Raw genomic sequence first — 17,820 nt, 5'->3', positions numbered from 1 at the left:
TGCACTCCACTTGTAATCTGCCCTTTAGTAGATAAATCATTAGATACATTTTTAGAAAAGATTGTGTCAGCTGTTTTTTCAATAAACAGATTAAAAGAGACAATGTTATTAATATTACTTGTACTAAATCTAAAGCAATATATATATATATATAAAAAAGGGGGCATAAAATACCTTGAACAACTTAAAGTGATTGTAAAGTTTAAGGAATTGAAGCCCAGTATCTAAAAATACTCTTAAAAACAGGGGCACTTTAATACATTAAACTCTACAAAAACGCTTTTTTTTTTTTTAAATGCCCTCAACTCCTTCTGTGTTTTGCATATCGATGACAAATCTGGCTCCCTCAAATCGTTGCATGTCCCACGAGCTGGACGCCAATGGGGGCAAGCAACGATTGGAGGTAGCTGGATTCATCATTGATCTGCAAAATACAGAAGGAGATGTGGGCGGAGGATCAGTAGTCTGTTTACCTTAACGAAATGGTAAGTATTAAAAAAAAAAAACTTCACAATCACTTTAAGCCTACATTAAAGTTTATAAAGAATGCGTGGAACAAAAGAAAATGAACTACAGTGCCCCTTTAAATCCTAATGCAGGTCAGCATCTATTTATAGAAACTCTAGGGCATTTAAGAAGCTCTTCTGTATTTTTCTGCATGTTTTATTAACAATGTATTACTGCAAAATCCCTCAGCGCAGACAGGGCCAAGTGTAAAAAATTAACAACTGGCAATTAAAAATCGCATAAAGCCTGAGCACAAAATGAAAAGTCATTTAACAGCCCTACTGGTGCAGAAGTGCTAATGTACAGACATTGTGCACGCAGCTGTCTGCGCAGCCTTTGATCATAATTGTGACAGACCTGATCTACGATGTCATTTACTTTGTCCCGCTCACAGTCCAGAATCACTCTCCTTTCCTTTTTTATTTCTAGGTCTTGAAAAAGCGAGCGGTACGTTTCATCTTTCCTGTCATTGTTAATGTTGCCGACGTTGATTGCCGTCACTTGCCATTTCTTCTCAGCAGCAGAATCCAGCACAGCTTGCAACGTTGATAAACCTGTATACAGAATAATGAACATGAAGCAACTTTTTAAATAACTCAAAGTGAAATGCTTTTCAATGTGGTAATTCATGTAGATGTTCTTAGTAAGAGCTTGAAATATTTTTTTTAAAGGAATAGTACACTGAAAATAAATATTTCATGTGTATAAAATAAAAGCAAACACATATGTGACAGTTTTGCATTAAAAGAACATTGAACTCAAAACGTTATTCTCTGCAAAATGTTTTTTCATGGATCAGGGTCAACAATCATATGCAAGTAATAGTGCAATAATAAAATGCTCTAATATTTTAAAACATTTTCTTTTTTCAAATTCATATCCCTTTAAGTATGATGAAATTTATCTGAGCCTTCAACATTTTAAACTGTGATTGGTTAGCTGAGATCACAAGATCATTTACATACAGTATGTTCCTATTAGGCCACAGCAAAATATGCCACAACACATGGATTCCACCAGGCCTCCCAAGGGCTTGCCTCCTTTTACAACTCAACACCTGATAAATTGTGCTGACAAAATGCTTTAAAATATTTATTTTGTATTTTCTTATTTTGTTTCCAATACAGTACTTTATTATTGATATAACAAAATTTATGCTTACCTGATAATTTTTTTCTCTTGTGGTGTATCCAGTCCACGGATCATCCATTACTTGTGCGATATTCTCCTTCCCAACAGGAAGCTGCAAGAGGATCACCCACAGCAGAGCTGTCTATATAGCTCCTCCTCTAACTGCCACTACCAGTCATTCGACCGAAGACAAGCAATAGAAAGGAGAAACCATAGGGTGCAGTGGTGACTGTAGTTTAAAAATAAAACACACCTGCCTTAAAATGACAGGGCGGGCCGTGGACTGGATACACCACAAGAGAAACAAATTTATCAGGTAAGCATAAATTTTGTTTTCTCTTGTAAGGTGTATCCAGTCCACGGATCATCCATTACTTGTGGGATGCCAATACCAAAGATATAGGACACGGATGAAGGGAGGGACAAGGCAGGTGCTTAAACGGAAGGCACCACTGCCTGCAAAACCTTTCTCCCAAAAATAGCCTCCGAAGAAGCAAAAGTATCAAATTTATAGAATTTTGAAAAAGTATGAAGCGAAGACCAAGTCGCCGCCTTACAAATCTGTTCAACAGAAGCCTCATTTTTAAAAGCCCATGTGGAAGCTACCGCTCTAGTAGAATGAGCTGTAATCCTTTCAGGAGGCTGCTGGCCAGCAGTCTCATAAGCTAAGCGTATTATACTCCTTAGCCAAAAAGAAAGAGAAGTTGCCAAAGCCTTTTGGCCTCTCCTCTGTCCAGAGTAGACAACAAACAATGCAGATGTTTGACGAAAATCTTTAGTAGCTTGTAAATAAAACTTTAAAGCACGAACCACGTCAAGATTGTGTAAAAGATGTTCCTTCTTTGAAGAAGGATTAGGACTTAGTGACGGTACAACAATCTCCTGATTGATATTTTTATTAGATAACACCTTAGGTAGAAAACCAGGTTTGGTACGTAACACTACGAATCACATTGTAAAGCAGATAACTCCGAAACTCTTTGAGCTGAGGAGATAGCTACTAAAAACAAAACCTTCCAAGATAAGAGCTTAATATTTATGGAATGCAAAGGTTCAAACGGAACCAGTTGAAGAACCTTAAGAACTAAATTTAAACTCCAAGGCGGAGCAACAGGTTTAAACACAGGCTTAATTCTGACTAAAGCCTGACAAAACGCCTGCACATCTGGAACCTCAGCCAGATGTTTGTGCAAAAGAATAAACAGAGCAGAAATCTGTCCCTTTAAGGAACTTGCTGACAAACCCTTCTCCAATCCATCTTGGAGAAAAGATAATATCCTAGGAATCCTGACCTTACTCCATGAGTAACCCTTGGATTCACACCAATGAAGATATTTACACCATATCTTATGATAGATTCTCCTGGTGACAGGCTTTCGCGCCTGTATTAAGGTATCAATGACCGACTCGGAGAAACCACGCTTTGATAAAATCAAGCGTTCAATCTCTAAGCAGTCAGCCGCAGAGAAATTAGATTTGGATGGTTGAAAGGACCCTGAAGTAGAAGGTCCTGCCTCAGAGGCAGAGTCCATGGTGGAAAGGATGACATGTCCACCAGATCTGCATACCAAGTCCTGCGTGGCCACGCAGGTGCTATCAAAATCACTGATGCTCTCTCCTGCTTGACCTTGGCAATCAGACGAGGGAGCAGAGGAAACGGTGGAAACACATAACCCAGGTTGAAGGACCAAGGCGCTACTAGAGCATCTATCAGCGCTGCCTTGGGATCCCTGGACCTGGATCCGTAACAAGGAAACTTGGCGTTCTGGCGAGACGCCATGAGATCCAGTTCTGGTTTGCCCCAACGTTGAATCAACTGTGCAAACACCTCCGGATGGAGCTCCCACTCCCCCGGATGAAAAGTCTGTCGACTTAGAAAATCCGCCTCCCAGTTCTCTACTCCTGGGATATGGATAGCTGATAGATGGCAAGAGTGAAACTCTGCCCAACGAATTATCTTTGAAACCTCCAACATCGATTGGGAACTCCTTGTTCCCCCTTGATGGTTGATGTAAGCTACAGTCGTGATGTTGTCCGACTGAAATCTGATGAACCTCACTGCCGCTAGCTGAGGCCAAGCTTGAAGAGCATTGAATATCGCTCTTAGTTGCAGAATGTTTAGCGGAAGGAGAGCCTCCTCCTGAGTCCATGACCCCTGAGCCTTCAGAGAGTTCCAGACTGCCCCCCAGCCCAGAAGGCTGGCATCTGTTGTTACTATTGTCCAATCTGGCCTGCGGAAGGTCATACCTTTGGACAGATGGACTCGAGATAGCCACCAGAGAAGAGAATCCCTGGTCTCTTGATCCAGATTTAGTAGAGGGGACAAATCTGTGTAATCCCCATTCCACTGACTGAGCATGCAGAGTTGCAGCGGTCTGAGATGTAGGCGGGCAAACGGCACTATGTCCATTGCCGCTACCATTAAGCCGATTACTTCCATACACTGAGCCACCGAAGGGCGAGAAGTAGAATAAAGAACACGGCAGGAATTTAGAAGTTTTGACAACCTGGCCTCTGTCAGGTAAATCCTCATTTCTACAGAATCTATCAGAGTTCCCAGGAAGGAAACTCTTGTGAGAGGGGATAGAGAACTCTTCTTTTCGTTCACTTTCCACCCATGAGACCTCAGGAATGCCAGAACAATGTCCGTATGGGACTTGGCAATTTGGAAATTTGACGCCTGTATCAGAATGTCGTCTAAGTAAGGGGCTACTGCTATGCCCCGCAGCCTTAGGACCGCCAGAAGTGACCCCAGAACCTTCGTAAAGATTCTTGGTGCCGTAGCTAACCCAAAGGGAAGAGCCACAAACTGGTAATGCCTGTCTAGGATGGTGAACCTGAGAAACCGATGATGATCTTTGTGTATCGGAATGTGAAGATAAGCATCCTTTAAGTCCATGGTAGTCATGTATTGACCCTCCTGGATCATAAGGTTCGAATAATCTCCATCTTGAAAGATGGGACCCTGAGAAATTTGTTTAGGATCTTGAGATCTAAGATTGGTCTGAAGGTTCCCTCTTTCTTGGGAACCACAAATAGATTTGAATAGAATCCTTGCCCCTGTTCCTCCTTTGGAACTGGGTGGATCACTCCCATAACTAGGAGGTCTTGAACACAATGTAAGAATGCCTCTCTCTTTATCTGATCTGCAGATAATTGTGAAAGGTGAAATCTTCCTTTTGGGGAAGAAGCTTTGAAGTCCAGAAGATATCCCTGGGACACAATTTCCAATGCCCAGGGATCCTGGACGTCTCTTGCCCAAGCCTGGGCGAAGAAAGAAAGTCTGCCCCCTACTAGATCCGTTACCGGATCGGGGGCCAATCTTTCATGCTGTCTTAGAGGCAGCAGTAGGCTTCTTGGCCTGTTTACCTTTGTTCCAAGCCTGGTTAGGTCTCCAGACCGGCTTGGACTGGGCAAAATTTCCCTCTTGTTTTGTATTAGAGGAAGATGATGCCACGCTCATCTTAAAGTTTCGAAAGGCACGAAAATTAGTTTGTTTGGTCCTTAATTTGTTAGACCTATCCTGAGGAAGGGCATGACCTTTTCCTCCAGTAATATCAGAAATGATCTCCTTCAGTCCAGGCCCGGATAGGGTCTGCCCCTTGAAGGGAATATTGAGAAGCTTAGACTTTGAAGCAACGTCAGCTGACCAGGATTTAAGCCATAGCGCCCTACGCGCCTGAATAGCAAAACCTGAGTTCTTAGCCGTTAGTTTAGTTAAATGAACAACGGCGTCAGAAACAAATGAATTGGCTAGCTTAAGCGCTTTAAGCTTGTCAAGTATATCATCCAATGGAGTTTCTACCTGTATGGCCTCTTCAAGAGACTCAAACCAGAAGGCTGCAGCAGCAGTGACTGGGGCAATGCATGCAAGAGGCTGAAGAATAAAACCTTGTTGAATAAACATTTTCTTAAGGTAACCCTCTAACTTTTTATCCATTGGATCTAGGAAAGCACAACTGTCCTCGACGGGGATAGTTGTACGCTTAGCTAGGGTAGAAACTGCTCCCTCCACCTTAGGGACCATTTACCATAAGTCCCATGTAGCGGAATCTATTGGAAACATTTTCTTAAAAATAAGAGGGGGAGAGAACGGTACACCTGGTCTATCCCATTCCTTAGTAATAATTTCTGAAAACCTTTTAGGTATTGGAAAAACATCAGTGTAAACAGGCACTGCATAGTATTTATCCAATCTACACAATTTCTCTGGCACTATAATGGTGTCACAGTCATCCAGAGTAGCTAAGACCTCCCTGAGAAACACGCGGAGGTGTTAAAGCTTAAATTTAAATGTTGACATATCAGAATCAGGTTGAAGCATCTTCCCTGAGTCAGAAAAATCACCCACAGAAAGAAGCTCTCCTGCCTCAGCTTCTGCATATTGTGAGGGGATATCAGACATAGCTACTAAAGCGTCAGAGTGCTCTGTATTTTTTCTAGCCCCAGAGCTGTCTCGCTTTCCTTGTAACCCTGGAAGTTTGGACAATACCGCTGTAAGGGTATGGTCCATAACTGCCGCCATGTCTTGTAAAGTAAACGCCATGGGCGCCCTAGATGTACTTGGCGCCTCTTGAGCGGGAGTCCCTTGAGCGGGAGTCAAAGGTTCTGACACGTGGGGCGAGTTAGTCGGCATAACTTCCCCCTTGTCAGTTCCCTCTGGTGATAAATCTTTTAAAGACAGAATATGATCTTTATAACTTAAAGTAAAATCAGTACATTTGGTACACATTCTAAGAGGGGGTTCCACAATGGCTTCTAAACATAATGAACAAGGAGTTTCCTCTATGTCAGACATGTTTAAACAGACTAGCAATGAGACCAGCAAGTTTGGAAAACACTTTGATAAATGTAAACAAGCAAAAAATAAAAACGGTACTGTGCCTTTAAGAGAAACAAATTTTGTCAGAAATTGAAAAACAGTGATAAAAAGCAGTAAATCTTACGAAATTTTTACAGTGTGTATAATAGACTAACAGAGCATTGCACCCACTTGCAAATGGATGATTAACCCCTTAGTTTCAAAACCGGATAAAAAAAATGATATAAACGTTTTTCAACAGTCACAACAAACTGCCACAGCTCTGCTGTGGCCCTACCTGCCCATATAACGACTTTAAATGGCACAAAAACCCTTTAGAGAGGTCCTAAGTGTTCAGGGGACTCCTTCAGGGAAACTGGATGTCTCAAGCTGCAAAATCTAATGCGCATTTAGGCGAGAAAATAGGCCCCTCCCAACCTGTATTCACAGTGAGAGGGCCTAACAAAACTATCCCTAGGCAAAATCTAGCCAGCCATGTGGAAAAAACTGGGCCCCAATAAAGTTTTATCACCAATATGTATAAAAAAACGTTTAAACACTTCCAGCAAACGTTTTATTTTTCAGTAATGTGAGAAAGTAATAAGAATATTACCTTTTACAGCAAGCATGATACTAGTCGTTATTAAATCACTGTAATCAGGCTTACATTAAATAAATCCGGTATTAACAGCATTTTCTAGCATATTCATTTCTCTAGAAAAATTTAAACTGCACATACCTCATAGCAGGAAACCCTGCACGCCATTCCCCCAGCTGAAGTTACCTCTCTCTTCAGTTATGTGTGAGAACAGCAATGGATCTTAGTTACAACCTGCTAAGATCATCAAAGACCACATGCAGACTCTTCTTCTACTTTCTGCCTGAGGCTAAAATAGTACAACTCCGGTACCATTTGAAAATAACAAACTTTTGATTGAAGATAAACTAAATAAAAACACCACATCTCTAGCTACTTCCTTTCTTGTTGAGAGCTGCAAGAGAATGACTGGTAGTGGCAGTTAGAGGAGGAGCTATATAGACAGCTCTGCTGTGGGTGATCCTCTTGTAGCTTCCTGTTGGGAAGGAGAATATCCCACAAGTAATGGATGATCCGTGGACTGGATACACCTTACAAGAGAAATTCTATGTACATATACAAACATGGCTTTAAAATGCATTTAAGATATAGATTTTTAAAATGAAAGATACATCAAACATTTAAACTCAAGTAATTCCCATGGATAAAAATATTACTGGCTGATAATAACTCCCAGTTAGTACATTACACTGTGCACAAACTTCCACATGTGTTAAAAGATAAAAAAAAGAGGCAGCTATCAGTCCCACTAATCAGCTACATCGAAGTCACATGTTTCCTCTTTGTACCTCCTTTGCAATATTTTTCTTGGTTTATTTTTTATTGTAAAACTCTCTGGCATGAGAATATGGCTGCTAGATATGGTACATAAGCACACAAAATGGCATGAAATATATTAATTTCCTGGTAAGGAGGAACTGAAGAAAGATGGCAGTAGCCTCGGAGGTGGGAAGAAGTAACTTGGCATTAGAAAATCACATATATCTGAGAGAGTAGAAGAGTTGATTGGACAGTGCCACTTCATGAAATCTTGCGGTCACGTTCTTTGTTGGAACATGTTGCTTTGGGAATGGATTTGTGCCGCATTTGATTATGTGCTGCTAGGAACAAGCAAATGGAAAGCATAGAAGCAATAAAGAGTTAAAATGTGCAGAAGATCATTTGTTAAGCTGAGAATATCTTCCTTTTATGAGACAGGGAAAAGAGAGGACAGTATTTGTTTATTTGTTTTTAAATTATACTTATATATAGTGAATTAAAAGTAACTATATTCTTATAGTGAGTACAAAAAAACATTACAAACTAATAGTGAAATGTTCCCATATACCGATTGAACTATAAGGTGTAATATAAAGAACACATTCTCAAACAAAGATCTGTCACTTAGCTCATCACCTGTTGAGCTGTTAGGGCTTAATTCTAGATAGGTTCTTTAAAACATACAAAACAGGAGCAGTAAAATAACAAAATAACATAATCATAAAACATTTTACACATCCATCTCTTTAACAGGTCTTACTTTTTATAATTATAGTGCAGTTGAACGCTATTGTACATTTCTAATTTTTGCTATTGCACATTTGAACCATACGGTTTTTTGGAGCCCGAGTTTTTGGAAGTCTACACATCTCATCCACAACTGATTTGGGAACACGCTGGCTGGACGGCTTTTCAAGGTCCAGACCGCGGTTGCAGTGCTTTCCAATTTGTGAGTACATTTACCTACGATTTTTATCACATCTCTTAGAAAGTACTGCACCATTTGGGGGGCGCCTTTCTATTCTTTTTGTTTTAGACTGTGAGGCTCGTGTTCATATGAATATTCATTTAAGAAGTCGCAGGTGGAGGATCGTTTTTAGATCACTCATAATCAGTAGAGAAGAACCTTACATGTGTCTTTGTTTGCCTTTGATATTATGGACCTGTAAGCCTTTTTGGGTGCATCTACTTTGTGGACTTTTATGTTTATTGTTATATTGCTTTATATAACAATAATAAAGCAATATAACAATAAACATAAAAGTCCACAAAGTAGATGCACCCAAAAAGGCTTACAGGTCCATAATATCAAAGGCATAAGATGATGGTGCTGCTGAGTGCTATTGTACATTTCTAATTTTTAAATTCTCCTTTAAAGCTAAATATGCCAGGCATGCTGTTACATTGTTACTGATAGATGACTTGATGTTAAAGGGACACTGTACCCAATTTTTTTCTTTTGTAATTCAGAAAGAGCATGCAATTTTAAGCAACTTTCTAATTGACTCCTATTATCAATTTTTCTTCGTTCTCTTGCTATCATTATTTGAAAAAGAAGGCATCTAAGCTTTTTTTTTGGTTTCAGTACTCTGGACAGCACTTTTTTATTGGTGGATGGATTTATTTGGGTACAGTGTCCCTTTAAGGACCAATTGTATTCATTTTAAAGGACATAGACAATGACACACTGTAGGTAGGCAAATGGGTAGCAGTTTAAGGCTTGCTTGTCTGCATATGGGTACCACTCCAGGTTTTGCAGCTGCTAACACAAAGCCCTGTTTTGTATAAAACACACCAGGTTCCATAGGTTGGTGCAGTGCTTCATGGAACACTCAGGGATCAACCATTTTCAGTCCTTTTATCATAAAGAAGTTTTTGGGTATTTTGATTTTGATTCCCTAAACTGCCCTTGTAGGCACATAAGAAAGTTTTTTGTCTTAAAGCGATGAGAGCTATTTAGTGGCAGTTACATTTTAGCTACAAGGGCATCTATTGCTTTATATTTTCTGGTTTCAATATATATTAGGTACAAGGTTAGATAACATACCAAAATAAAGACTACTAGGTCCATATTGAGTGCATTTCATAGAACATTTTCAAAATGATGCTATAAAGACCAATTTTCTTAAAAACTCAAAGTGGCTTTGAATAAGTAATGAAATTAGAGGAAGGAACCACTGCTTATAAATCTTGCATCAGAGAGAATTTATGTATCTTTTAAAAAGAATGAATAGATTAGAAAAAAAATCCAATAATTTTAAATGCACTGCAAATATAATTATATATAGTTTTTACTGCTCATATATTTGTTACACATAAATTATTAAATTTCTGATCAGAATTTCACCCATGGGGAACAAAAAAAGTAAATTTATGCTTACCTGATAAATTAATTTCTTCTATGGTACGACAAGTCCAAGGATTCATCCTTTACTTGTGGGATATTATCCTCCTGCTAACAGGAAGTGGCAAAGAGCACCACAGCAGAGCTGTCTATATAGCTCCTCCCTTAGCTCCACCCCCCAGTCATTCGACCGAAGGTACAGGAAGAAAAAGGAGAAACTACAAGATGCAGAGGTGACTGAAGTTTAATATAAAAAAATATAATCTGTCTTAAAATGACAGGGCGGGCCGTGGACTCGTCGTACCATAGAAGAAATTAATTTATCAGGTAAGCATAAATTTACTTTTCTTCTATAAGGTACGACGAGTCCACTGATTCATCCTTTACTTGTGGGATACACTACCAAAGCTACAGGACACGGATGAACGGGAGGGACAAGACAGATGGTAAAACAGAAGGCACCACTGCTTGAAGAACTTTTCTCCCAAAAATAGCCTCCGAAGAAGCAAAAGTATCAAATTTGTAAAATTTTGAAAAGGTATGAAGCGAAGACCAAGTCGCAGCCTTACAAATCTGTTCAACAGAAGCATCATTTTTAAAAGTCCATGTGGAAGCCACCGCTCTAGTAGAGTGAGCTGTAATCCTTTCAGGACGCTGCTGTCCAGCAGTCTCGTATGCCAAACGGATAATGCTTTTCAGCCAAAAAGAAAGAGAGGTAGCCGTAGCTTTTTGACCTCTATGTTTTCCAGAATAGACAACAAACAAAGAAGATGTTTGGTCGCTTGTAAGTAAAACTTCAAAGCACGAACCACGTCCAAGTTGTGCAACAGACGCTCCTTCTTAGAGGAAGGATTAGGACACAGAGAAGGAACAACAATTTCCTGATTGATATTCCTATTAGTAACAACCTTAGGAAGGAATCCAGGTTTGGTACGCAAAACCACCTTATCAGCATGGAAAACAAGATAAGGCGAGTCGCATTGCAATGCAGATAGTTCAGAAACTGTTCGAGCCGAAGAGATGGCAACTAAAAATAGAACTTTCCAAGATATAAGCTTAATATCTATGGAATGCATAGGTTAAAACGGAACCCCTTGAAGAACTTTAGGAACTAAATTCAAACTCCATGGCGGAGCAACAGGTTTAAACACAGGCTTGATTCTAACTACTGCCTGAACGACTGAATGTCTGGAACATCTGCCAGACGCTTGTGCAGTAGAATTGATAAAGCAGATAACTGTCCCTTTAAGGAACTAGATGATAACCCCTTCTCCAATCCTTCTTGGAGAAAGGACAAAATCCTAGGAATCCTGATCTTACTCCATGAGTAGCCTTTGGATTCGCACCAATAAAGATATTTATGCCATATCATATGATAAATTTTCCTGGTGACAGGCTTTTGAGCCTGAATAAAGGTATCTATGACCGACTCAGAGAAACCCCGCTTGGATAAGATCAAGCGTTCAATCTCCAAGCAGTCAGCCGCAGAGAAACTAGATTTGGATGCTGGAACGGACCTTGAATCAATCTACGTGGCAGAGTCCATGGTGGAAGAGATGACATGTCCACCAGGTCTGCATACAAAGTCCTGCGTGGCCATGCAGGTGCTATCAAAATCACTGAAGCTCTCTCCTGTTTGATTCTGGCAATCAAACCAGGAAGGAGAGGAAATGGTGGAAACACATAAGCCAGGTTGAACGACCAGGGTACTGCTAGAGCATCTATCAGTACTGCCTGAGGATCCCTTGACCTGGACCCGTAACGAAGAAGTTTGGCGTTCTGATGAGATGCCATCAGATCCAATTCTGGTGTGCCCCATTGCTGAATCAATTGTGCAAACACCTCCGGATGGAGTTCCCACTCCCCCGGATGAAAAGTCTGACGACTTAGAAAATCCGCTTCCCAGTTCTCCACTCCTGGGATATAGATTGCTGATAGATGGCAAGAGTGAGTCTCTGCCCATCAAATTATTTTGGTAACCTCTATCATCGCTAGAGAACTCTTTGTTCCCTCCTGAAGATTGACATATGCAACAGTCGTGATATTGTCCGACTGGAATCTTATGAATCTGGCCGACGCCAGCTGAGGCCATGCCTGAAGCGCATTGAATATCGCTCTCAGGTCTAGAATATTTATCGGGAGGAGAGCCTCCTGCTGAGTCCACAAACCCTGTGCTTTCATGGAATACCAGACTGCACCCCAGCCCAATAGGCTGGCATCCGTCGTCACTATGACCCACGCTGGCCTGCGGAAACACATTCCTTTGGACAGATGATCCTGTGACAACCACCAAAGAAGATAGTCTATGGTCTCTTGGTCCAGATTTATCTGAGGAGATAAATCTGCATAATCCCCATTCCACTGTTTGAGCATGCATAGTTGCAGTGGTCTGAGATGCAAGCAAGCAAACGGAACTATGTCCATTGCCGCTACCATTAAGCCGATTACCTCCATACACTGAGTCACTGATGGCCGAGGAATGGAATGAAGAGCTTGGCAGATGGATACAATTTTTGATTTCCTGACCTCCGTCAGAAAAAGTCTCATGTCCACCGAATCTTAGAAAAGCCAACACGATGTCCGTGTGAGACTTGGCTAGTTGGTAAGTCAACACCTGGATTAAGATATCATCCAAATAAGGCGCCACAGCTATGCCCCGTGGCCTTAGAACCAGAAGGGTCCCTAGCACCTTTGTGAAAATTCTGGGAGCTGTGGCCAACCCGAAGGGAAGAGCCACAAACTGGTAATGCTTGTCCAGAAAGGCAAACCTGAGGAACTGTTGATGATCTTTGTGGATAGGAATGTGTAGATACGCATCCTTTAAGTCCACGGTGGTCATATATTGACCCTCCTGGATCATCGGCAAAATAGTCCGAATGGTCTCCATCTTGAAGGATGGGACTCTGACGAATTTGTTTAGGATCTTGAGATCCAAAATTGGTCTGAAGGTTCCCTCTTTTTTGGGAACCGCAAACAGATTGGAGTAGAACCCCTGTCCCTGTTCTGTTTTCGGAACTGGGCAGATCACTCCCATGGTATATAGGTCTTCTACACAGCGTAAGAACGCCTCTCTTTTTGTCTGGTTTACAGACAATTGAGAAAGATGGAATCTCCCCCTTGGGGGAGACTTTTTGAAATCTAGAAGATACCCCTGGGTTACGATTTCTAAAGCCCAGGAGTCCTGAACATCTCTGGCCCAAGCCTGAGCGAAGAGAGAAAGTCTGCCCCCTACTAGATCGGGTCCCGGATCAGAAGGCTACCCCTTCATGCTGTCTTGGTGGCAGCAGCGGGCTTCTTGGCCTGTTTACACTTGTTCCAAGTCTGGTTAGGTCTCCAGACTGACTTGGATTGAGCAAAATTCCCCACTTGCTTTGTGGCAGGGGAAGAGGTAGAGGGACCACCTTTGAAGTTTCGAAAGGAACGAAAATGATTTTGTTTGGTCCTTATCTTATTTGTCTTATCCTGAGGAAGGGCATGGCCTTTCCCTCCAGTGATGTCTGAAATGAGGTCCAATCAAATCTTTCCAGCTGGCCAGCCTAGCAGGTTAGTTCATCTACGCGTTTCAGCGTTTCAGCTCGTAAGCTTTTTTCAAGATGAACCTGCTCCTGCCCAGCAAACTTTTATACACCTTTCCTTAAAGGCACAGTTGGATTCAATTTGGTTTTCTGTATTTTATCCATTCTTTCTATTGGTTTCAATTGTTTGTTCACTTTGGGATTCTAATTGGCTATATATTTTGATGTAGTCTTCATTTAGTATATTTGTAATAAAGATTATTAAAATGTATAAATTTTTTGAAAATATATTGCAAATTGTTTTCATTTCAAACTTTATTTAATTTGAATCAAAACATATGAGAACCAAAATATTAACTGGGGATGTCTATTATATCTTATCATAATCATCAGTCAGAAAAAATAAATATATATATAGATTTTTTGAAGTTACATTTACAAATTGTTACTTTAAACCATTAAACCAATTTAAAAACATTTTTTTTGGCCATAAAATAATAATAGATGTACATATTATCAAGAAAGGGATTTCTTAAAACTTATTTCAACTTCATAAAAATTAATATATTAAAAATTGATTCAAAAAACACACTCTCTAAATATTAGTTTAAAATATGAATATAAAAAGATTGGAAAATTTAATGTTGTATTAACAATTTATAAGAATGCTTTTTAAAACATGTAATCAACATTTAATTTGTGAATTCTACAAGGTTTATATATAGGTGGGTTATTTATAGGGGTCAAAAGGTGCTGAAGTATACAGAAATTTTTCAATTCTTAACATTCTTATTTAAAAACCACTAAACGTAAATTAATTTAAAATTGTTATTAAAAAACTTCCCTAAAAAAACATACATATATATATAAAACTAATTGTATAAAAATAATTAATTAGAATTATTTAAATAAAAGGATTAAGATCTAGCTCTGCATTTACTCCTAAAGGGGTTAGTGTTTTAAAATTAAAGATTAGTTCAGCCCCAATATTTTAAACCTTTTGGATTCTGATCATGTTTTTCTTTAAAATGTTTGGACAATAAATGTCCTTTGAATCCATTTTCAATATTTAGGAGGTGCTCCCTGATCCTGTCTCTCAACATGCGTGAGGTCTCGCCCAAATATTGCTTTTTACATGGGCATTCTATAAGATATACTATATTTTTATCAGAGCATTTAATGAGATCTCTAATTTTAAAATCCCTTTGTGTTACAGTTGATTTAACAATGGTCTTTTTACTGCTAAATTTACATGCCTTACAGGATATGCATGGGAAGTACCCCTCTAGTTTATTTCCTTTTAGATCCACATCTATAGATTCCATCTTTCTAGGTTTGAAAGGGCTTGGTGCTAGAATATTTTTTAAATTTCTTGCTTTTCTGTATACTATTCTTGGTTTTTCAGTGAGAGATTCACCTATAAATGTATCCCTCAACAATAAATGCCAGTGTCTATTTAAAACCTCTCTTAACTTATTATGATTGTTGTTAAAATCTGTAATAAAAGGTATATCTAAAACTTCATTATTGCACTCTTTTAAAACTTTCCCTTGTAATAATTTGTTTTGTGTTTTTCTTTTGCATTCATTTTAGCTATATTTTCAAGATCTCTATTATATCCCCTTTTATTAAATTTATTTTCTAAAATAGTTGCCTGTTTTTCAAAATCTTCCAGCTCGGTACAATTTTTTTCTGATTCGCAGGAATTGATTTTTTGGGATGTTCTCTAGCCATTTTTTATAGTGGCAACTTTTATTATGAATAACATTATTGGAATCTACTTCCTTAAAATTAATTCTTGTTTTAATTTTATTATCTTGAGCTCTAATATCTAGGTCTAAAAAAATTATGTTGCTTCTACTAATTTCATGTGTTAGATTGATTCCAAATTCATTATTACTAAAATCTTCTAAAAATAATTCTAAAAGTTCACTGTCACCTTTCCAAATAAAAACTATATCATCTGTGAAACGACGATAGAGCACCAAGTTCGCCTCCCAGTGGGATCCATTGATAATTTTTTCTTCTATATAGCCCATAAATAGATTTGCATAACTGGGGGCGAACTTGGTGCCCATCGCTACAGGAAAGCTCTCCGTAAGTGAGATGGAGCAGAGATCCGTGTCAGTCGAGAACTGTGTTTAACAGCGTGGGTAATGCCGCTGCAGGAAAGCTCTCCGTGAGCGAGATGAAGCAGAGATCTGTGTCCTTCGAGGACTGTGTATGACAACGTGGGTGATGACGCGAGAGTCCCTAAACAGCCACACAATGCAAGCTCTCAGTCAAAAAACTGGGAACAAGTGAAGGGTGCACAGGCTTATGTAATCTTCCTAGACATATACAAAACACAGAAGGGGACTACACTCTCAGACCGGACTGGGTACACATCCCATGACCCTGCAACATGCACAACCCTAGGTGCACAATAGCACTCTCAGGAAGCTGCACTGTCCCCAGAGTCACAGGCAGTTAACCCCAGACAGGTCTGGGTGCAAGGCCCATAGGGAAAATTACAAAACAAATTCATACAGCACACAGAGAAAGTCCAGCACTCACTTACAAGCTCTCAGCTAAGATTAAAAGCAAAAATGGAATAGTTAGCTACCGCATCTGGCCAAATGGGACAAGCCCAGGAACCACGTCAAGGTCTCTTCCAAAACCCGAGTTCCTAAACAGCCACACAATGCAAGCTCTCAATCCAAAAACTGGGAACAAGTGAAGGGTGCACAGGCTTATGTAATCTGCCTAGACACATACAAAACACGGAAGGGGACTTCACTCTCAGACCGGACTGGGTACACATCCCATGACCCTGCAACATGCACAACCCTGGGTGCACAATAGCAATCTTAGGAAGCTGCACTGTAAACAGGGTAACAGGCAGTTAACCCCAGACAGGTCTGGGTGCAAGGCACATAGGGAAAATTACAAAACTCTGGGGACAGTGCAGCTTCCTGAGAGTGCTATTGTGCACCCAGGGCTGTGCATGTAGCAGGGTCATGGGATGTGTACCCAGTCCGGTCTGAGAGTGCAGTCCCCTTCCGTGTTTTGTATATGTTTAGCGTGATTACATAAGCCTGTGCACCCTTCACTTGTTCCCAGTTTTTGGAGTGAGAGCTTGCATTGTGTGGCTGTTTAGGGACTCAGGATTTGGAAGAGACCTTGACATGGTACCTGGGCTTGTCCCATTTGGCCAAATGTGGTAACTAACTCTTCCATTTTTTGCTTTTAATCTTAGCTGAGAGCTTGTAAGTGAGTGCTGGACTTTCTCTGTGTGCTATATATATATATATATATTTGTGTGTATAGTTTCTGTTTTTTTCTGTAATTTATCTCTCCAATTTATTTTTTTTGAGCCCTCTGAAGAGAGGCCAGAGTGTATTCTGCTTAATATTAAAGAAACAAAGTATTCCAGGCACCAATATAAGATTAATGATGTTTTATTTCTTTATCTTTAAACATATAAATGTAGACACAGTCTGACACATTTTGTCTTTCTAGCGTGCCATAATGATAGACCATCATGGCCAAGCAACAAACAAGGAGGAGGTTGTTTTAACTTTACTGGGCATGCACCTGTGACAACCTCAGTGGAAGAGAGGCTAAGCCTCATACATTTTTGCTGCTATATGTGTATCAAGGTTTGGGTTACACAGAGGCATATTGAATAACTTTGTTGCATGTATACTGTTTAATTATGCATTCTGCAGTTTGTCTGGCTATCCTTCATGCTAGTGATTGATTAAATCAATACAAGAGTTCATTTACATTTGACTTTTGACTGACCACAGCAAAGTAGATTAGTTTAATGAAACTCTAGGTATTTTAATGAGAATATATCTGAAATAAACAAAACAGAAAAAGTATGTTATATAAAAAAACATATTTTGTAGCCAGATCTTTAGTGATTTGTTGCTTCATTTCTAATGTTAACTAGTGTTTTATAAACATACATTATATGTAAAGTTGAAACATACTAAGTGACATAATACACAAAAATTGTTCTGAGACATTTGTTTTTAAAAAAAAAAAAAAAAAATATTTCCCTTTGTGAGTTGTCCCTGTCAGACAGTGAGCTATATAGTTATGATACATAATTATGCACTTTATACAAAAAATGTCTAACTGCTGCTCTGTGATATACATAATTGGGAAAAAAAATGAG

General features: G+C 39.5%; 1 protein-coding gene across 1 annotated transcript in view; it reads right to left on the bottom strand.

The window, feature by feature from the left end:
- GRIA2 (glutamate ionotropic receptor AMPA type subunit 2) overlaps positions 1–17,820 on the bottom strand; it is a 380,491-nt gene that overhangs the window by 168,888 nt on the left and 193,783 nt on the right. Inside the window, exon 4 of the mRNA XM_053703773.1 lies at positions 865–1,061. Coding sequence (XP_053559748.1) covers positions 865–1,061 — 197 coding nt within the window. The remainder of the gene's footprint in view (positions 1–864; positions 1,062–17,820) is intronic.

This window comes from Bombina bombina, chromosome 2 (genome assembly GCF_027579735.1).
Source record: "Bombina bombina isolate aBomBom1 chromosome 2, aBomBom1.pri, whole genome shotgun sequence".
NCBI lineage: Eukaryota > Metazoa > Chordata > Amphibia > Anura > Bombinatoridae > Bombina > Bombina bombina.
Note: the sequence above shows the minus strand (reverse complement) of the source record. Positions and strands in the feature narration are given on the sequence as shown.